At 40.5% G+C, this 23,282-nt stretch overlaps 1 protein-coding gene across 1 annotated transcript in view; it reads left to right on the top strand.

Moving 5' to 3' along the window:
* The window catches only part of Adgrv1 (adhesion G protein-coupled receptor V1), a 579,866-nt gene that overhangs the window by 59,239 nt on the left and 497,345 nt on the right, over positions 1-23,282 (top strand). Inside the window, exons 18-23 of the mRNA XM_087635923.1 lie at positions 635-761; positions 1,319-1,533; positions 2,434-3,165; positions 4,613-4,986; positions 21,576-21,752; positions 22,656-22,836. Coding sequence (XP_087492049.1) covers positions 635-761; positions 1,319-1,533; positions 2,434-3,165; positions 4,613-4,986; positions 21,576-21,752; positions 22,656-22,836 — 1,806 coding nt within the window. The remainder of the gene's footprint in view (positions 1-634; positions 762-1,318; positions 1,534-2,433; positions 3,166-4,612; positions 4,987-21,575; positions 21,753-22,655; positions 22,837-23,282) is intronic.

The raw sequence follows: 23,282 nt of genomic DNA, 5'->3' as shown, positions 1-23,282 counted from the left end.
TTGCTTTGGCAAGCTGTTCCAAGCCCAGTGTGGAATTTTCCTGCCACAGTCCCGAAATTATCCAGTTCTTTTGGAAGCCCTGATTTTAAGAAAGTTATTTAATAAATAGAATCTGGTCACTGGGTGGTTATTGCTATTGCTGGTTATTGCCTTTTAATGTGCACAGATTGGGAGTATATACATACACACATGGTTACTTGTGTGTGTGTGTGTGTGTGTGTGTGTGTGTGTGTGTGCTCACCCATGTATATGCATGTGGCGGCTAGAGAACATTGTTAGACGTCATCCTCTAGTGGTTTGTTCATGTTTTGTGAGGTAGGGTCTCTCATTGAACCTCATTCTTGCAACTTCAGCTATGCTGACTGACCCACCAACCCTTTGCATACAACTGCCTCTGGTCCCCCAGCTGGGGTTACAGACGCCCTTGCCTTTTATTAAGGGGCTGGAATCTGAATGGGAAACATACACATGCACCAAGCTCTTTGCCAACTGAGCCGTTCCGGAAGCCTTTTAATATCTGTAGTTGTATATTTCTTACATTTTAAGTGAATAAAATGAATACATGATAAAAAATTTTGTTAAAATAAAAAATAGTTTTAAAAAAATGACCTTGACTCTCTTGTGTTTAACTTAGGTGACACGGTAGTTTATGAATATGGGGTAGCTACAATCATAATTGAAGCCAATGATGACCCGAATGGTGTTTTTTCTCTGGAGCCCATAGACAAAGCGGTGGAAGAGGGAAAGACAAATGCATTTTGGTAAGAATATTTGCATAAGGAAAGTTAAAATTGGATGCAAAAAAATGAGACCATTAAGTGGGGGAAATGGAAACACTGTTAATCTATACAGATTCAAACGTAAGTGGGATTAATGGTGACTTTGTTTATGTTCTGCTATAATAGTTTTCATTAAGAAACTAACCATGACAACCATTCATCTGCTAGACAGAACTCGAGTCCTTCACCTTCTCCCTCCATGTTCTATCTTTTCAAGACTAGAGGACTTCAGCTATTCAGTCTTCGGGAAAAATCTTCCTAAAATTGGAACGTGTGACTTCTTGCATCTAAGATTCTTTTTTCTTATGAAAAACGTTGCCAATTACTATCAACCTCTTTTTTAACTTGGGCTTAGAATTTGCCATGCTGATTGGCTTTGAAGAGATTCTAAGATTGTCTGTCTTTTCCGTGGTTTCTCAGTGAGCTGGCACACTAGCTAGCTTGGTTGGAGATAAATAGAAAATGCACAGATGCCTTTGTAAGTCATAGTCACTACATACACATTTCAAAAACACCACTTTTGTTTCATTTTCACACAGGATTTTACGGCACCGAGGACACTTCGGCAATGTTTCTGTGGCTTGGCATCTGTTCCAGAATGCTTCTCTGCAGCCTGGACGAGAATTCTATGAAACATCAGGGACTGTTAACTTCACAGACGGAGAAGGAACAAAACCAGTAATTCTCCGTGCTTTCCCAGATAGGATTCCTGAATTCAATGAATTTTATATTCTAAGGCTGGTAAATATTTCAGGTACAGACCTTTTCCATCTCTAATGTTACCACCAAAACTTTATAGATTATACTTAAATAGAATTGTGTACAAAACCCAGGGAAGTCAAGTGTGTTATTATTGTCTGATTTTAATGTCAAAGCACCTTGTTGGCAGATGTTTTTTGTTGTTGTTTTGTCTTTTTTTCTGTTTTTGTAGTGCTGGGAGTCAAACCCTAAGCCTGTGCATATTAGGAAGTGCTCTACCATTGGTGTACACCCTAGCTAGCCCTTGTTTTTGTTGACCATTTTGATACAACAGAATGTCTTTGCTGACGTACAGGTTGGCTTGGAAATATGATGCAGAGTCCACTCTGGTGTGCTGCCAGTGGTAACATTTTATTTCATTGTTTGTTGAAATGTGGCCTCACTGCACAGTGCAGGCTGACCTTAGGTCTGGACCCTGCCGGCGACATCTCTAGAGGGCTGGGGTTAGAGGTATGGGACACAGTAACTGACTTAGTGTTTCTTATTTATTTATTCATTTATCTTAGGCATAGAGTCTCGGGCTCTGTGCTAATTATGTGCTGTGGTCATTTTACTATGCCCTCAGCCTTGAATGTTCACTTTTTGTGGTCTTAGGAAAATTCCATTTCATGGATGGAGGCTTCCTCTTTCTCACCATTTTCAGTTTAAGCATAAAATCTTCCTTTGTTGTTGCTGGCTGGTTGGTGGGGTTTATTTTTGTTTATTTATTTTTGGTAGGGGCTTGACAGATTATTAATATGGATATGCTAATCGATGTTATTTGAAATGTTGTGAAAGCAATATGATGCCATTATGTACCAATAATGAGTAAACAACTAGAAATTTGTCCGTAAAACCTACTGCCATTTTGTTTCTTAGACTAAAATGTATTTAACTTTTGGCCTTTGAATTACAGGTGCTGGAGGCCAACTAGCAGAAACCGACCTTCAGGTAACGGTCATGATTCCATTCAACGATGATCCGTTTGGAGTTTTCATCTTGGATCCAGAGTGTCTAGAGAGAGAAGTGGCTGAAGATGTTCTCTCAGAAGACGATATGTCTTATATTGCCAACTTCACCGTATTGAGACAGCAGGGTGTCTTTGGTGATGTAAGGGTTGGCTGGGAAGTTCTGTCCAGAGAGCTCCCTGCTGGCCTGCCACCAATGGTCGACTTCCTGCTGGTAGGGGTTTTTCCAAGCACTGTGCCTTTACAACCACATATGCGACATCGCCACAGTGGTACAGACGTCTTGTACTTCAGTGGACTAGAGGGTGCATTTGGGACAGTTGATCCCAAGTACCAGCCCTCCAGGAACAACACAATTGCCAACTTTACATTTTCAGCGTGGGTAATGCCTAATGCCTATACAAATGGATTTCTCATAGCGAAGGATGACAGTCATGGCAGCATCTACTATGGGGTAAAAATCCAAACGAATGAAACCCACGTGACCCTGTCCCTTCATTATAAAACTTTTGGATCAGATGTTACATATATTGCCAAGAGCACTGCCATGAAATATTTAGAGGATGGTGTTTGGCTTCATGTTTTAATCATCTTAGATGATGGCATAATTGAATTCTATCTGGATGGAAATGCAATGCCCAAAGGCATAAAGAGTCTGAAAGGAGAAGCCATTACTGACGGTGAGTGTTCGTATTGTAACTATTGCTGACAGTGAGTGTCTGCATCGTAACTAGCACATTGCATAGGAAAAATGCTCAACTCTTCAATTAGAAAGTTTGGTCAAAGAAAGAGCTAGCAAATGTTTTGAAACTTGACTTTATGTTTTCTCTAGTAAAGCTGTGTGCCTACCAAGACCACTGTTAAGTCGAGTGTTTCGGAAATGAAGGGTGCAAAGTCTTCAGCATGGGGGGAATCAGAAACAAGCACTAGGCAAGAGGTGTGCAAGCAGATCACTACAAAACTGTGTGGGAAGAAAGGAAATGATAGGAACGTTGTCTTTAGTTGGTGATTGGGAAGGAACTGTTCCTATACACGAATGAGCAAAGGTCTGGAACTGTGAAACAGTTCACTGTATCTGGGAAACTCTCCTTCAGCGTGTCTGAGGGTGAAGGGTAATGGGAAAACGACAGAAAAGCCTTCAAGAGAAGATATGATCTAAAAGTGATTCCAGCACTGTGTTAGCGCAGGTGAACCAGCGGATGCTGGGCCTGGCTTTGAAGGGATGATCTTTGTTAGCTTGAGCCAAATCACACACCCTCTCTTAGGATAACTCACTGTGGACTGTATGGACTTGGGACACTGAGGCAGGAGGATCACGAACAACAAGGCAACCTGGGTCATTTAGCAAGTTGCTAGCCAGAAGCAATAGTGAGATCCTGTTATAAAACACCAAAAACCAAAGTCAAAACCAAGTCAACTGAACTCTAAATGGACAAAATCCTACAAAGGACTGCGGAGATGTGGTGACATACAGCCGGGCTGCATACTGCTGTGTACTGTCACTGTAGTGTTTCATGATTGAATGCAGTGTTTTAAGAATTGCTTCTGGTTTCTATATTCACTTAGGTTTTGGGGAAAAATGATGTATTTGGCCTGTAGAAACAAGAACTCCCTTAGAATCACTACTTTAGTTAACCCAAGATGAATTTTTAACACGCAGAGCTCTCAAGCTCTCTGTGAGTGGTAATCTGTAATTTCGGAGCAGAACTAACCCTGTCCTTATTTAGTTCCGTAAGTAACTTTAAAGTGTCCGAGACACAGGTTCACTCAGCTAAATGTACAGCACACAAGCACACATGGTAGACAGATGTGTGTCTGAATGTGTTGACTTACTTTTCTGCCCATAAATGATTTTGACAGACTGATGTGAGTTACTTTTAAGTAACCATCATATGATTTTGAAGGCAGGTTCTGTATTGAAGGATCACAAAATCCAGCAATTATTTTGCAAGTTCTTTTGTATCATCGTAGAAGATAATATTTATTTATGATCACTTTTTAGTTGTGCCCAAATTTTCCTTCTTCCAGACATATTTCAGTGGAATCACCTTGCTTTCTGAACCACACTTCTAGGTTGTGATAGGTGATAGTAGCTGTCGTAACAGCTAAACGCACATCTGATTTCAGGTCCTGGAATCCTGAGAATTGGGGCAGGAATGGATGGCGGTGACAGATTCACAGGTTGGATGCAGGATGTGAGAACCTATGAGCGCAAACTGACTCCCGAAGAGATTTATGAACTTCATGCTATGCCTGCAAGGAACGATTTGCACCCTATTTCTGGGTATCTGGAGTTCAGACAAGGAGAAACCAACAAGTCATTCATTGTTGCTGCAAGAGATGACAGTGAAGAGGAAGGAGAAGAATTATTCCTTCTTAAACTGGTCTCTGTGTATGGCGGAGCTCAGCTTTCTGAGGAAAACACTACCGCTCGGCTAAGGATACAGAAAAGTGACAACGCCAATGGCCTGTTTGGCTTCACCGGGGCTTGTATACCCGAGGTTAGTAGGGAGATGGGGAATTTCACGGTAAATCGTTCACTGTGGATGGATTTGTCCGCGGTTGAACTAGCTTTCAAAGTACATAGGATCCACATTTGCACATAGAAATCTCAGCCCTTGTTCCTGGTAGATTGCAGCTTAAGTGGCCTTATTGAGGTGAGAGAAACAATAACAAAAAAGCAAAAGGCTCTTAGCAATTTAGCTTTAAAGTTTATCACTCTATAAGTAATTATACACCACCTCTAATTTGGCTCATATTTTGGGTACCATATATGGATATGAAATAAATATTGAAAGCCTATATGAGTAATTAAAAATGAAATTCTACTTCAGTATGCTTTTGTTCTTCTAGAGGCAGCATTTTATAGGGCTCTCCCAACTTGGTTGCATTTGTTTCTTACCAGCAATCTTGGCTGACTCAATTCATTAGGCTGGTGTACTGGCCTTCTCACTTCCTCCTAAGCTTTCAAGGACATGTGATCACCTCTGCTGATTAGTAATAGGAGAGCTCAGGAAACTGCCTCCCAGGTGTTGTGCGTGACGGCAAATGCTCTATGTCCAGAAAAGGCTGCCAAGAACCAAGAGAGCCTTCTGCTTCGAAACTTGATGCCAGGAGGTCTGGATGAACATGTATGTGAACTGGATGATTAAGCAAAACAGGATGAGTAGAACTTGAAAAACTCACAGAACTCGTTGTAGCTTCAATTGGGACAACCAGATCTCTGAAATTTTATGTGGCCCTCTTAGTTTGTGTGGCAACCACAAGACTAGAGATCTCCAGGTGTTTTTGTAAACTTGAGAAATAACACATATGTTGATAATGATTTTTAAATTGCTCTTTCTCTTTCTTTTTATTTATTATTTATTTATTATCTTTTATTGTGTACGGGTGTATATGTGCCATGCTGTGTCTCTGGAGGTCAGAGGGTAACCCGTGGGAGTCAATTCTCCTATTCTGCCATCTGGATCTCAGGGTTCAAACTCGGGACATCGAGCTTAGTGGCAAACACCTTAAGTTTTGAAGGTCTCAAACTATGAATACATGTTTTTCAAATATTCCACGACATAGGATGAGGTTTTCTGTTGCATTGCCAAAGCGTTATGGTCAGGGAGCAGGGGAGATTGTCAGCAGTCAGCATACCCTGCTCTTGCAGAGGACCCACGTTTGACTCAAAACCTGTTCCACACTGCTCAAGTCTGTACTCACACATGCACGTGCATGTATGCATGCATTCATGCGCCTAAACAAATGTGGTGGTTGCCTGTGAGAAGTTCTCGGTGGTTAGTAGTGCTTGCCCTTATCAGTGTGAAGACTCAAAACCCACGGGAAACTAGGTAGGTGTGGCAGCCACCTGAAACCCAGTGCTCAAGAGGCAGACAACTGGATGCCTAGCGTAGGCCAGAGCGGCAGAAATCTGTGAGCCTTGTGTTTGGCCAGCCACCCTGTAGCGACAAATAAAGTGGAGCGCTTTACCGTAGAGACTCAGCATGAACTTTAGGTCTTCACATGCACATGCCACACATGTGTAAACATAGATTCCCATAGGTACACCACATAAACACACACCTGCACACGCACAGCACTCACATGCACAGACATGGTGGGTAAGTGAAGAAAGTCCCAGACACAGTTTTGAATCATGAGCAGTACTAGTTGATGATCTCATCTTTTTCTTGGGGGAAAAATGGTTGACAAGTACTGTTTATGCAGACTTTGGAATTTGGCATATTTTTTCCTAAAATAGGCTATTGATTATGAGAAAAACAGATCATGGTTTTGGTTGGCAATAAAAACTTCAGTCTTTCACATGAAAAAAATCTAAATTTTAGAAACTTTTATCAGCCAAAGTGAGTTTGCTTTCCAATACTGCAGATGTTTGAGACAATGTTGCCAGTTGATCTATACCAGTGTGATTGTTTTGCATAATTAAATATGTTAGCATGTGGATGATATGAAGAACTCAGTAAGCTAATAATGTCCTAAATTATCATAGCAGGGATAGAAGATTGATTCCTAGTGCAAGGTGGGCAGTGGGTTGAAATGCAGTACAATGTGTTTATAAGTTTCATGTGGCACTAATCTCTAAGAAACTTCCACTTTTCAAATTTTGGTGTAGTGCTGCAGTAACAATAATTATCCTAAAGGCCTATGAAGATGCCACTGCTTTCCAGTTATGTATGCAAGGCTGGATTTTTCTCTGAATGCCTCAGGTAGAACACAGAGAGTCGCAAATGAAAATGCTGCTTTGTGTTAGTTTGTCCTTGTTTTAGAATATATAGTTATTACTCAATTCACATGGTTCATTAGGCTGGTGTACTGGCCTTCTCACTTCCTCCTAAGCTTTCAAGGACATGTGAAAGCCCATGGGTTGACAGTGGGTTGACAGTGGGTTGACAGTGGGTTGACAGGCAGGCTACGGCTGCACTGCAATTAGTTGTTAGTCATTACTTTTTCATGGTGACATTTGTAGTATCATGGAGAACTCCACACTTCACGAACATATGCAGAAACTCTTTGGACTTCTCAGTGAATTTATAAATATGCAGGCTCCACAAATAAAAAGATTGGAGAAGTCTTTATTTACTCTATGTCTCTTATGACCTTAAGTTTAATATCTACTTGGTTTATTTTCAGAAATATTGAAAGTGACCATAATTTCTTTGATTTTTTTCTCACTTTGTTTTTACATTTATTATTTTTAATGTTTCCTTTTGTCATATATTCATTAGCACAATACTGGATTATATAAGGGCATTTTCATGCATGTATATAATATACTCTGAACACATTGAACTCCTATATTTCCTTCCCTTCCACTTCAGACTTAGATCTAATTCTGTACCCCAGAACTCAGTATGCTTGATTAGGTTCGGTGTCATGATTATTGGCTTTTGAATGTGGCAAACCCAGGGGGACATATTCCCTTTGTAAATCTTCCTGTGTAGGCTTTAGTAGTTTGCAATCGTCATATGAATGAATGTGTTTGGGTACATATGAAGTGATAGATAATTTTTCATAGCTGGAAGATCACTCAGATAATGCACAAATGTCTTAAGACAGCATGTGTCATGAGACACTTTCATGATACATGTTTGTTCTCTTATCTCCTGTCTTTCTTCTTGTGATACTCTTTATGTGGATGCTCACAAAGTCTCTCCTAGATCCAGTTCACTTTTCCTTAGCCTGCCTTGCCTAGCTTGCTTTTGTTACTGTGGTGAGAGTCCACACCTCATACATACCCCTACCCTTAGTTTCATCTTCTCCAGGAAGATTCTCATGACACATCAGCAAGCCAAAATCAAGCAAACAAGCAAGCAGAAAACAAATTGAAAACCCAAATTCCTTCAATTTCTAATGCTGCTAATTCTGAAGACAGTCACTATTTTAAAAAAAATCCTGCATTTGATAGCAAGTCTTTGCAAAAAATAGGTTTTTATAGTTTGTTGTTAAATTATAAAAAATAGAAAGCTGTCTTTTATTCCCCACTTGGACCACAGTGCCCCAAGATACCTGCTAGATATCTTAAATCTCAGCAAAGCCTCTCACCCGCTTTGCTTCATCCCATATCACACTGCCAAAGGCCTCGTTCTGAGCCTGGCAGCAGTCTCTCTACCTATCCAGTTCCCAAGGCAAGTTTCCATGCCAGAAACACACATCCCAACTCCGTGGCAGCCCAGCCCAGCTGCCTCACACTCCCTTACACTTAAACCTACACATGAAAGAAACAACACAATAACCATTGATCCAATTGATAAGATATAATTGCCCACCTAAACATAAAAAGCCCGGTACACATCCATCCCTTAAGAACATTCATAACAACCTGTAAAGGTGCAGCGTGGAATCCTAACGTCAGTTTCTGTGTTGTCTCTCAGCGGCTTTTCCCCTGTTTCCCTGACCAGGAATTGAACCCGGGCCACGGTGGTGAGAGCTCCGAACACTAACCACTAGACCACCAGATTTCTGACGAGGTTGAAGACTGATTATAGTCTCATAGCCTATTACGCTGTTTAACTCTGAAAATACATATTTTATTGGCTAGTTATCAGATAGTATACAAGGTAGCCAGGATATAACATAGATTTTAAGCCTTTCTTAAGCTGGAGTGGATAACTAAATGTTCTGTTTAACTGATAAAGTGTTGGACTGGGTGTTAGATACATTTTATGCTTTTAATTGCAAAATGATAATAGTTGTGCTCAGCTTATATTTGAGAGAAAAATTTTTGTTTTTAATTCGACAAAAAGGGTGAAATGTGGGGCTGGAGAGATGGCTTGGCAGTTGGGAGCACTGACTGCTCTTCCAGAGGTCCTGAGTTCAATTCCCAGCAGCCACATGGTGGCTCACAACCATCTGTAAAGAGATCCGATGCCCTCTTCTGGTGTTTCTGAAGACAGCTACAGTGTACTTATATATAATAAATGAATAAATCTTAAAAAATAATGTTAAGTAGGCACTGCAGCCTTGCATTAAAAAAAGGGTGAAATGTGGGATGATGTCACAGGTGAGGCAGGTACGAGATAGAATGAGGCCTCTCATTGGATGAGAAGGAAGGATGGGCAGGAGAAAAGTTCGAAGGAAGGGAGGGGAGATGGGAACGGAAGAGGGGAGGAGGGAGAGATTAGCCGGGAGACAACATGGAGGCTGACGTTAAGATTCCACACTGTACCTTTACAGGTTGTTGTGCATGTTCTTAAGGGATGGATGTGTACCGGGCTTTGTATGCTTAGGTGGGCAATTATGTCTTATCAATTGGATCAGAGGTTATTGTGTTGTGTGTTCTTTAAGTGTAAGGGAGTCTGGGCTGCCACGGAGTTGGGATGTGTGTTTCTAGCATGGAAAGCTAAACCTGCCTTGGGAACTGGATGGGTAGAGAGGTTGCTGCCAGCCTCAGAGAGAGGCCTGAGTGATATGGGATGGAGCAGAGCAGGTGAGAGGCTTTGCTGACTGAGACTTAGCAGATATCCTGGGGCTCTGAGGTGACAGACCAAGTGGGAGATAAAAGACTGCACTTTATTTTTTATATTTTTACAACAACAATAGTTAGATTGGACAAGATTATGAGTATAATATACATGTACCTCATAAATTAAATGCATAATTTTAATACCTTAGTTTTATTTATCTTTAATTATCTTTAATCTTTTCTTTGTTGTCTGGTTGTTATCTGCTTCCTGGTTCACCATCCAACAGTTCCTCATCCCATTTCCCTTCCCCCATGTCCAAGAGGATGTCCCCACCCCACTCTACCCTCCCAGGCCTCCCCACTCCCTGGGGCCTCAAGTTTCTGGAGGGTTAGGTACATCTTCTCTCACTAAGGCCAGACCAGGCGGTTCTCTGCTGTATATGTGTCAAGGGCCTCTTATCGGTTAATGTATACTGCTTGATTGGCAGCTCAGTGTCTGAGAGATCTTAGGGGTCCAGGTTAGTTGAGACTGCTGGTCCTCCCATGGGGTCCCCCTCCCCCTCAGCTTCTTCTAGCCCTTTCACAATTCAACCACAGGGGTCCATGGCCTCTGACGTCAGATTCTTTTGCTGCCTGTTGGGCCCCTAGAGGGCAGTCATGATAGGTCCCTGTTTATGGCATCAGTAGTAGTGTCAGGCCTTGGAGCCTCCCTTCCCCCCTCCACCCCTGATCTGGATTCCAATTTGGGCTGGTCACTGAACCTTCCCTCCCTCAGTCTCTTCTCCATTTTTGTCCCTGCAGGAACAATTCTGAGTCAGTTTTTGACTGTGGGATGGCAACCCGATCCCTGTTTCTTCTTTACTCAGGTGCACTATGCCCCAGGAAATCACAGGTGCTTACGAAATTATAATAAGAGTCAATAAATGTATGGGTGGATTGGAGTTCTGATGAGGCGTTTCAAATGATGTTTGGAGTGCAGGCAGGGTCTGTATTGAGATGTTGGCTGATCCTGCTAGACCCAGCGCAGTGCCCACCCACGTTACCATGTCCCTCCCCTCTCCATGCTGTTACCATGTCCCTCCCCTCTCCATGCTGTTACCATGTCCCTCCCGTCTCCATGCTGTTACCATGTCCCTCCCGTCTCCATGCTGTTAGTTACAGCTCTGCAATTTCTATGTTATTTCTTCTTTAGCTCACATCATAAAATAATGTACTCCATGTAATTAACTGGTGAAATTACCGCTTCACAATAGTTCATAGAACTTGTTAGACTCACATCTTATAACTAATACTTTGATTTATGTTTTTATATACTTGGCTTAAGAATCAATTTAGAAATGGCTGGGGAAGACCATTGTAGAAAAAGAATGCTTCTTCACTGTTTTAAGTACCTACTACTATATTTCATGAATAATTCCTTTAGTATTATACCAATATGATACCATCCCTCACAACACATCGCCCAAACATGAAACAAAAACTAGATTTGTAATTTTTTTTAGCTTTAATTTTCTGTTTCAACTAAAAAACCTGATTCACATTTCACTCAACTAATGTTTCTGAGCAAACAGACTTGACAACTCCTACTGCTGATCGTCCATTGAACTTCCATTGATCTTCCAAATGAATATTCAGCCAAATGCCAGTTAAGAACAGGTGCTACAAAGATGGCCCCCTGATTAAGAATATGAAATGCTCATACAGAGGACCTGAGTTTTATCCCAGCTTCCATATTGGGCGGATTACAGCTGTCCAGAATTCCAGCACCAGGGACATCCAGCACCCTTTCATGCCTCCAAGGCACCTGCACTCAGGTTCACATACCTATGTGTAATTAAAATGAATTAAAAAAAAACAAAACAGGGTATATCGTATTGAAGAGACTGTTTCTCGTGTGAAACAGAATTAAGGCGGCTTCAAATATGATGGATCTATTTACTGGCCTCAGTGTTTGTGTCAAGACTCTAAAGTCATTTTAGTTAAATATGATAATTAGGTAAATATATATATTTTATCTCTTCACACACACACACACACACACACACACACACACACACACACACACACACATATATATTCTTATCTTTTGACTCTTGTCAATAATGAGATTTTGTAGTAGTTCAGGGCTTTTCCAAATGTGTCAGAAATGTCAAATTCATTCCTGATTCAGGATGGCATTCCAGAATCAGATGTCAGATGGGGGCGGGGCAAAAGCATAAACATGATTTTGAAGACTCTGTTGATCATGGGCCCACACATAGAGGAACTGTTTTTAAAGTAACAAAACTTCAGGGGATGATATCTAATATTTGTGATCATTAATAGTATTTTTTTTTAGCCAAGCATCCTACATGATTCATTCTTATAGACTCTTGACACTTAAACGAAAGTTTTGTAGGTAAACATTGTTAAATACAGCACAAACCCATTACAATTTTCTGTTTAAACCTCATTCATGGCATGTATTTGATCACACTTGTCTAGCATGTCAGGAGGCTATAGATGTGGTTTTACTACTTGAAGGGGTGGTGTGGAAACAAAGCATTATTCTAGTTCTGATCGCCCCAGGTCATGTTTTTTAAGTATAAAAAAGAGCCTTCACACACTTCTTTTTTCTTTCCTTTTTTCACATTTTTTATTGTATATTTTTTATTTACATTTCAAATGTTACTCCCTTTCCTGGTTTCCTATCCATAAGCCCTCTCTCCCATCCCCTACCTCCTTTTATGAGTGTGTTTCTCCACCCATCGACCAACCCCTTCTTGACTCCCTGCCCTGACATACTTCTTTGGGGGTCCAGTCTTGGCAGGACCAAGGGCTTCTTCTCCCATTGATTCCCAACAAGGCCATCCTCTGCTACATATGCAGCGAGAGCCATGATCTGTCCATGTGTACTCTTTGAGTAGTGGTTTAGTCCCTGGGAGCTCTGGTTGGTTGGTATTGTTGTTCTTCTGGGGTTGCAAGCCTCTTCAGCTCCTTCAATCCTTTCTCTAACTCCTCCAATAGAGACCCTATTCTCAGTTCGGTGGTTTGCTGCTAGCATTCGCTTCTATGTTTGTCATGCACTGGCAGAGCCTCTCAGGAGATAACTCCTGTCAGCATGCACTTTTTGGTATCAGCAATATTGTCTAGGTTTGGTGGCTCTGTGAATATGGGCTGGATCCTCAGGAGGGGCAGGCTCTGAATGGCCATTCCTTCAGTCTCTAATTCAAACTTTGTCTCCATATCCCCTCCTATGAATATTTTTTGTTCGCCTTTTAAGAAAGACTGAAGCATCCGCACTTTGGTTGTCTTTCTTCTTGACCTTCATGTGGTCTATGATTGTATCTTGAGTAATTCAAGCTTTTGCACTAATATCCACTTATCGCTGAGTGCATAACCTGTGTGGTTTATTTTTTGTTTGTTTTTGTGATTGAGTTACCTCACTCAGGATATTTTCTAGTGCCATCCATTTGCCTATGAATTTCATGAAGTCATTGTTTTGATAGCTGAGTAGTACTCCATTGTGTAGATGTACCACATTTTCTGTGTCCATTCCTCTGTTGAAGGGCATCTGGGTTCTTTGTAGCTTCTGGCTATTATAAATAAGGCTGCTATGAACATAGTGGAGCACGTATCTTTGTTATATTGGAACATCTTTTGGGTATATGCCCAAGAGAGATATAGCTGGGTCCTCAGGTAACACTATATTCAATTTTCTGAGGAACCTCCATACTGATTTCCAGAGTGGTTGTACCAGTTTGCAATCCCACCAACAATGGAGGAATGTTCCTCTTTCTCCAGATCCTTGCCAGCATTTGCTGTCACCTGAGTTTTTGATCTTAGCCGTTCTGACTGGTGTGAGGTGGAATCTCAGGGTTGTTTGGATTTGCATTTCCCTGATGACTAAGGATGTTGAACATTTCTTTAGGTGCTTCTCAGTCATTTTATATTCCTCAGCTGAAAATTCTTTATTTAGCTTTGTACCTCACTTTTTAATAGGATTGTTTGGCTCTCTGGAGTCTAACTTCTGGAGTTCTTTGTATATTTTGGATATAAACCCTCTATCAGTTGTAGGATTGGTAAAGATCTTTTCTCAATCAGTTGCTTGCCATTTTGTTCTAATTACAGTGTCCTTTGCCTTACAGAAGCTTTGCAGTTTTATGAGGTCCCATTTGTCGATTCTTGATCTTAGAGCATAAACTATTGGTATTTTGTTCAGGAAAGTTTCCCCAGTGCCCATGTGTTTGAGGCTCTTCCCCACTTTTTCTTCTATTAGTTTGAGTGTATCTGGTTTGATGTGGAGGTCCTTGAACCACTTGGACTTAAGCTTTGTACAGGGTGATAAGCATGGACCGATCTGCATTCTTCTACATGCTGACCTCCAGTTGAACCAGCACCATTTGTTGAAAATGCTATCTTTTTTCCATTGGATGGTTTTAGCTCCTTTGTCAAATATCAAGTGACCGTAAGTATGTGAGTTCATTTCTGGGTCTTTAATTCTATTCCTCTGATCTATCTGTCTGTCTCTGTACCAATACCATGCAGTTTTTATCACTATTGTTCTGTAATACTGCTTGAGGTCAGGGATGGTGATTCCCTCAGAAATTCTTTTATTGCTGAGTATAGTTTTAGCTATCCTGGGTTTTTTGTTATTCCAAATGAATTTGCAAATTGCACTTTCTAACTGTATGAAGAATTGGATTGGAATTTTGATGGGGATTGCATTGAATCTGTAGATTGCTTTTGGTAAAATGGCCATTTTTACTATATTAATTCTGCCAATCCATGAGCATGGTAGATCTTTCCATCTTCTGAGGTCTTCTTCAATTTCCTTCTCCAGAGACTTGAAGTTCCTGTCATAAAGATCTTTCACTTGGTTAGTTAGAGTCACACTGAAGTATCTTATGTTATTTGTCACTTTTGTGAAGGGTGTCACTTCCCTAATTTCTTTCTCAGCCTATTAATCCTTTGTGTAGAGGAAGGTTACTGATTTGTTTGAGTTAATTTTATACCCAGCTACTTTGCTGAAGTTGTTTATCAAGCTTAGCAGTTCTCTGGTATAACTTTTGGGGTCACTTAACTGTACTATCATATCATCTGCAAATAGTGATATTTTGACTTCTTCTTTTCCAATCTGTATCCCTTTTACATCCTTTTGTTGTTTGATTGCTCTGGCTAGGACTTCCAGTACTATATTGAATAAGTAGGAAGAGAGTGGGCAGACTTTTCTAGTCCCTGATTTCAGTGGGATTGCTTCAAGTTTCTCCCCATTTAGTTTGATGTTGGGTACTGGTTTGTGGATATTGCCTTTGCTGTGTTTAGGTTTAGGCTTTGAATTCTTGATCCTTCCAGGTCTTTTAACATGAAGGGGTATTGAATTTTGTCAAAGGCTTTCTCAGCATCTATAGAGATGATCGTGTGTTGTTTTTCTTTTTTTTCAGTTTGTTTATATAGTGGATTACGTTGATGGTTTTCCATATATTGAACCATCCCTGCATCCCTGGAATCCTACTTGATCACGATGGGTGATCCTTTTGATGTGTTCTTGGATTTGGTTTGCTAGAATTTTATTGAGTTGTTTTGCATAGATATTTATGAGGGAAATTGGTCTGAAGTTTTCTTTGTTGAGTCTTGGTATGATTTAGGTATAAGTATAATTGTGGCTTCATAGAAGGAATAGGATAGTGCTACTTCTGTTTCTGTTTTGTGGAATGGTTTGGACAGTATTGGTATGAGGTCTTCTATGAAGGTCTGATTCAATTCTCCACTAAAACTATATAGTCCTGGGCTTTGTTTTTGGTCAGAGGACATTTAATAACTGCTTCTATTTCTTTAAGAGTTATGGGATTGTTTAGAAGGTTTATCTAATACTGATTTAACTTGAGTATCCGGTATCTGTCTAGAAAATTGTTCATTTTATCCAGATTTTCCACTTTTGTTGAATATAGGCTTTTGTAGTAGGATCTGATGATTTTTGAATTTCCTCCGATTCTGTTGTTGTCTTCCTTTTCATTTCTGATTTTGTTAATTTGGACACACTCTCTGTGTTCTCTAGTTAGTCTGGTTAATTTTGTTGATTTTCTCAAAGAATCAGATCCTGATTCTGTTGATTTCTTTGTTTAGTTCTCTTTGTTTCTACTTGGTTGATTTCAGCTTTCTATCTCCAAGGTTGTCTTCCTTTGTGCTTTCTTTATTGTTTCTATTTCCATTTTTAAATCCTGGATAGTTTTGTACCATTCCTTCACCTGTTTGGTTGTGTTTTTTTCTGTAATTCTTTAAGGGATTTTTGTGTTTCCTTTTTAAGGGCTTCTACTTATTTACTTGTGTTGTACGGTATTTCTTTAAGGGAGTTATTTATGTCCTTCTTAAAGTCCTCTATCATCATCATGAGACATAATTTTTAATTCAAATCTTTCTTTTCTATTGTGTTTGGATATTCACTATTTGCTTTGGTTGGAGAACAGGGCTCTGATGATGCTAAATAGTCTTGGTTTCTGTTGCTTAGATTTCTATGCTTGCCCCTGCAATCAGGTTGTTTCTGATGTTGGCTGGTTTTGCTGTCTCTGACAGTGGCTTGACCCTGCCGACCTGTTTTCTCCCAGAGGGATCTGGGTATAGACAGCTGTGGGACCGAGTCAGTTCTGGGTGCAGACAGAAATGGGAAGTGTCCAGTCCCAGAGTGCTCCTGGGTTTGTGTGTCCTGAGGGCTCCAGGCGGGTTGCTCGGAACCGAAGAGTTGGTCTTACCTCTGTGGTAAGGTGTTTCAGTGTTCAGGACAACTGGCTTTCAGCTCTGGGTGCCGGCAGAGACTGGAAGGATCCTCTCTCTGACTGCTTCTAGGTTCCTGTGTTCAGAGGGCTCTAGGCAGGTTCCTCTTGGGACAGGAATGTGAGCAGAAGTTGTGGTCTCTCCTGAGCTCTCAGGATTTTCCACACTTCTGAGAGTCCAGCTCTCTCCCCGATGGGATTTGGGTAAAGAGAGGTGTGGTACCAGGTCAGCTCAGGGTGCATGCAGAAACCGGAAGGGTCCTGCCCCTGATTGCTCCTAGGTTCCTGTGTCCACAGGGCAGTAGTCAGGTTCCTCTTGAGCCAGGAATGAAAGTAGAGGTGGCAGTCTCCCTGACCTCTAAGGATTGTCTGCAGTTCTCCCCTTCACACATGTCTAAGTAAATCTTTGGATTGATTTACTTTCTGTCCTTTGCAGGAAGAAAACATTGAATATTTACATATTCAAATTAGTGGCTTATTAGCTTATATTGTACAAAAATTCATCCTTACCAAGGCAGATACCAAGCCCAGGAGTTGCTGGCCAGCATAAAGAGGAATCAGTGTGTGTATCTGTGTATGTGTCTTTCTGGGTGTGTGTGTCTGTGTGTGTGCATTTCTCTCTCTCTCTCTCTCTCTCTCTCTCTCTCTCTCTCTCTCTCTGTGTGTGTGTGTGTGTGTGTGTATGAGTGTGTCTGTGTGTGTTGTTTATTTGTGTTATTGTTTATTTTATTTTATTTTTTGTCAGAGAAAGAACATGATATTGAATGGGTGGAGGGTAGAAACTGGCCAAAGATAGGTGAGGGGAAAGAATATGACCAAACATGTATTGATTTATCAAATAATAAATAAAAACAATATTTGGAGGACCAATTGGAGCAAATCAGTTGTCATTGTGTTGGAAGTCGAAATACACAGGAATCCTGCTTTTTAGTATGTACACATTCCTTCTTTATAAATTGAGGTATTTTCACATAGCATTTCTCTGTTAATACATGGGTATCTATTTTTAAGGGATGAAATGTTTGTATATAGTAATGTATTATTAGAATCTATGTGTGGTTCTTGTTTAATCTCCATCCAAGTCTGGCTGTCATTATGATCTGTTTAAGAAGGGCCCAGAAGGAGCTGATGAGTGTACAGTGAAGAGGCTCTGATAATGACCCTGGACCACACCTATCCCATCACACATTTGCTCAGGTACATCCTGCCAGTGTGCAGTACCAAGCAGAGCCCTTAGAGGAAATCACAGGAGGTCATACTGTGCACTTGGGACTTTCTTGATGCTTTTCCCCCTCCTTAGTCTTTAAGGTTGGAGGGCCTTACCTGTGGAACACTCAGTTCTGTCTACATTGCTGGATGACTGGAAGGCGTCACAGTCACCAGGTCAGGTAGTGAGAACACTGAGCCCATTAGAGAGGCAGTATCAGGGGATACTAACACAAAGAACACTATCACCGATGCTTAAGAAGCAAGATGGGGACCAACAAACAATGCAGACAGTAAACATTTAAGGCATCCTATAACAAATGTGCTGTGGTATACTATCTTGTGAAGAAACTCAGGTTTACCTCTAACGATGGCCCTCAGAGTTTTGCAGATTAATTGGCATCCTGAAGTGATACATGTATAGTTATTTAAAACCAGAAGAAAAACTGTAACACTAGAAATAGTGTGACTCATAACTTGAATGCTAAACTGAGGTCGCTGGTAGATGTTGGAGGCCTGGTAGATATTTTTCTGTTGCTTATTTTAAGTAGGAATAGTTCCCTGTGCTCACCATGTACCTTGTGAATGAACTCTAACTCACACTTAAAACAAAATGCGAAATTCAGTGTGTAAGTTATTTTTTTTATAAAGGGCTTTATTTTTATTGAAAATCATTTCTCATACAATGTATTCTGATCATGGTTTTCCTCCCCCAACCTTACCCCATTCTATTCCCACTCCCACTCTATTTAGAAACCAAGCAAATAGGTAAATAAAAAACAAACAAACCAGAATAAAAAACAAAGCAAGAAAAACACCCCATAAGAAATACAGACACACAGAGACACCCAGACTCTGGAAAGCAAAACCTATAAAAACACAAACATCTGAAATCCTAATACACGAGCAAAAGATTAAATGATAAAAACAGCCAAACAAAGCAATATGAGACAAAGCTCTTCAAAAAATACCATTGAGTTTGTTTTGTGTGGGCCATCTACTGCTGGGCATGGAGCCTACCCTTAATTGTGCTTTGTATCCCCAGTGAGACTCCATTAGGCAAAACTAATGTTTCCTTTGTAAGCAGTCTGTTAGTTGGAGAAAGCTAAGGGTGAGCTCACATCCATTCCCCCCTCTCCACACATCGAAACAATATCATGACATCAAAACTATTTTATCTAGTGTAATTGGATGTACTTAGTCCCTTCCTTCTGTCTGCACTCACTACTTGCACTGTCTCAGACTGTCTTGATATACCACTTATCAAATTTTATGTATAGAGACCCCATGTATATGGTCTTTGAAAACATTTATCTCTTCACTTCCAGGCTTAATAGATCAATCCTGGCCTCTGTAGAATCATAAATCCATCCCACAGTTGTCAATTTGAAACATCGCTTTGATGTTTTAATATTCAATTAAGTCAGTATATATTTAGAACTCATCTCTAGTTCTTACAAAAATGCCTTGTCAATTTGATAAGGAAAAGCCATAGATGGGCTTGCTTGACATGTTGGCACTTCCTGAAAGCGAGTTACTTCCTCTGTATCGCTCTATTCAGAGGTGCCTGAGAAGGACAGAGAAGCAGAGCTATAAAATGTGTGTTCGGCAACTCATCTTAAGGTGGAGGGAGGAACGGCTTGAAGGGTGAAGGTATACATATTCTTGAGCAATATTAGTGATACAACTTAATTACGAGGGATTTCGAAGAGTCACGATGACTAGCAGTAAGGTTGTTTGAGGAAGAGGCATTCGAATCAGAACTAAGTTTAAGAAAGACTTTGTTTCAAGTGATTCTCACCAATCATGGAGTCAGTGTAAGACTTCTTTGTTTATTAGGGAGAGTCTCCTCTGCCTCCTTGGTGCTGACATTAACGACAGCATGCTGGGGGCTGGACATGGATATAGTAGCATGCATTTCGTGGTTCTAAGACTCATCCACAAACTATCTCAGGCGGCGACCAATGGCGAGCACTTTCCAGTCAATCATTTAGTAGTAGATCCGTCTCAGCCACAGGAACAGCATTTCATCCTTAAGGGAATTGGTGTAGGTAATGGACTTGCATTCCTAGTACATCTTGCCAGCACCAACACCTAAAGGCACAATGGGTGCCTGTTTTAACCAGTTGGGAACATGTATCATGTGATCACATATTATATGACGGTTTGACAGTAGGCACACAGAAATAGCAAGCAATTGCCTTTCTACCGTCTCCCCCGAAGAAAACGCGTTTGATAATGAGTGAAAGACTCAGGCAAGTTGCTGGTTTAGAGCTTGTCTCGCAGAGTTGGGACGTTGTCCCAGGATGTCCTAAGTGCAGTCAGTGCTGTTATTGGCTTCTGTGTACTTGATAACTGCAGCTAAAGCTCAGGAAGCAGGAAGTAGAAGCGAGACTGGCCCTAGCCCCACAAGTGTTTCTGATTCACCATCTGAATCTGTGTCCAGCCTTCGTCCTTCTCACACTGCCACTTTCCGCCCTGAGTTGGTTTCAGGAAATAACCTGACTGATAGAAGACACACCTAGAGCTTCACTTGACCCTTATCTGGTTGCTTCACCTTGTACCACATGGCCACCAGACAACTGTCATGGTGACCCACGGGTGCCCCCTCCTGTTTACTTCAGAGCCACATGGGTTCCTGCTGCTCCTTAATATTCAGGATTTGCTGGAAAAAGTCCTGACAAGTCCATTCGATTTGAGAAGTATTTCTGCTATTACCTGCCAGTAGACACGTTCCAAATCGGCTTTCTCCAGACCTTTCAGCAGCACCAAAGTGAATCTTATGCATGAGAGATACTGGACTCTGTTCAGTGCGGTTCTTTCCCTGTGTATCCAAATGCAACAATGAAGTCGAACTGAGACCCTATGGAGGGATGCAGATTTTTTAAAAAACTCCAGACTTCTTGGTCCATATAGCTTTGACTCATTGTCTTAAGCTATTTAGAACACATATTACTTTTTATAATACATACATATATATGTACATACACAGATATGGTTATGTTTTCAAGTGTGCATAATAAAAGCATTAAAATGATATCAAGCAGAACACAAAATATCCTTTATATTTTGTTTCCTCCATATACAAAATTTATTATCAATTAATTATTTAATTAATTAATTGTTTATTTTAGGAATCATGGCCTTACTGTGTAGTCCAGGCTGTCTTGGAACTCACAGAAATCCTAATCTTATGTCTTAGTTTCTCAAGTGCTTGAATTAAAAGCCACCACATCTAGGTAGACATTTCTAAAGTATTTACCTTGTTTGCTTTGTATCAATCCCAAGTGATTGCACCTAGTATAGTATATGTATGCTTTTAGACCCATTCTTAGGATGTTCTGGATGATGTGTCTAGACATTCATTCTTCCCTGATTTGGTCCGTCTGCACTTTATCTTTTGTTATGTTGTAAGATTCTTGCCTTCTTAGGAATTCCTTAGGAAGGATTGTACATTATTTTGGAAAAAATCTATTTTGTAACTATCACACCTAGCACTGTGTCTAGCAGGCAGGAGCTACCTACGAACTATGCATGTAGTTGTTTTTGCTTTGTACCTGATAAGCATGGGAGGAAAAAATGGTCTCAAATATACTTTGATAGTGTAGTGGCCCCAAGCCTGTCTGGAGGCATGGAAAGTCATACAACTATGAAATAAAGAACAGAAGGACTCGTGAAAGCTAATTTCATCACTGGTGCACTAAAAATTGCTTATACTCAATTTCAGATGACAGAGGAGGGGTCCACTGTTTCCTGTGTGGTAGAGAGAACCAGGGGAGCCCTGGGTTATGTTCGTGTTTTCTACACCATCTCCCAGATCGAGTCAGAAGGCCTCCATTACCTCGTTGATGATTTTGCTAATGCCAGTGGCACCATCACCTTCCTGCCTTGGCAGAGGTCTGAGGTAAACTCTTCCGCCTGCATTTCTTTGGATGCTTCTCAGAAAGGATTTCACCATCTATTTATTCACTGATTAGCAATTTCTTGGTGTTTACCCATTTTAAACTCTGTGTGAGTTGAAGAGTATCCACTATTCTATAAGACAGAAAATAATTTTGCTTTCTACAAGAGGGACGTTAAGAGTTTTGAAGGTTAGTTTTATAAATTCTTCAATGATGCTACAATAAAATTGATATAGCTTGAGGATATATCATTCGAGATTTGTATTATTAAAATTTCTTTTACTTATCTATTTTGAAATATATAGCCAAGATTGGCCATGGACATGTCATCCTCCTGCCTCAGCCTCCTGAGTCTTGGTGTTATAGATGTGTATTACCATTCCTATGTGTTATATTGCTATCACAACATTTCACACAGGAGAGTTTATAAACTGCAGCATTTCATTGTTTATGGTTATAAATCGTGGGATTCCCCAGGGCAGGATGCTTGCAGATTCAATGTCTGCTGAGGCTCCTTTTCTGCTCCAAATCTATGCTACCATTTGGCTTTCGTAGGCAGCATAAATGAACTTCCCACGGCCTCTGTCTCATCCCACTCAAGAAGTCTCCTTTAAGAACAGGTTTCTTCCTAAGGCTCGTCTCCTAATACCATCACCTTAGGAGCAAGATATTAACATCTGAATTTTGGGGGTTTCACATTCAGCTCATTAAAGCAAACATTATTAAGGAATTAGCATCCTCAGATCTCTTTTTATTTATATATGTGCCTACACAGGTATGTATGCGTAAATGTGCAAGTTCATGTTGAAATAATCAAGTGACATTTGATGGCAGTTTGAATCATATATTATTTAATTGGTTGTTTTCTTAATTGGCAGTCACTACTGTGCTTTTGCAATAAACAGGTCCTGAATTTATATGTTCTTGATGAGAACATTCCTGAGCTGAATGAATATTTTCGTGTGACGCTCGTGTCTGCAGTTCCAGGAGACGGCAAACTTGGTTCAACTCCTGTCAGTGGTGCCAGCATAGATCCTGAGAAGGAAACCACAGACATCACTGTCAAAGCTAGTGATCACCCTTATGGTAAACCACTCTGCTGAATTAATTGTTCTCTCTTCGCTTGCTGTTCTCAGTTTCTTTCTTCTTTCTTTCTCTAAAAAGAACTTACAAGGGAATCTGCACTAGAACTCCCTTAAGACCTTAAGAGCAGCATGAGAATCTATGTTGCTGTTTTGTGGGACATCGATTATGAAAGACAATGTAAAGATCAACCTCTCAGCTTAAGTAATACATTCAGAGAGTCTCCCAGTGCTATTTAAAGTGAACAAGTACGTTTATACGGTTATCAAAGTTTATATAATGAAAATACTTAGATTGCTGTGTGTCTTAGAGTTTCCACTGCTGTGAAGAGACACCATGGCCAAGGCAACTCTTACAAAGGAAAACATTTGGTTGGGGCTGGCAAACAGTTTGAGAGTTGTAGTGTGTTATCATCATAGTGGGAAGTGTGGTAGTATCCAGGCAGATAT

This window comes from Rattus norvegicus, chromosome 2, assembly GCF_021556685.1.
Source record: "Rattus norvegicus strain SHRSP/BbbUtx chromosome 2, alternate assembly SHRSP_T2T, whole genome shotgun sequence".
Taxonomy (NCBI): Eukaryota; Metazoa; Chordata; class Mammalia; order Rodentia; family Muridae; genus Rattus; species Rattus norvegicus.
Note: the sequence above shows the minus strand (reverse complement) of the source record. Positions and strands in the feature narration are given on the sequence as shown.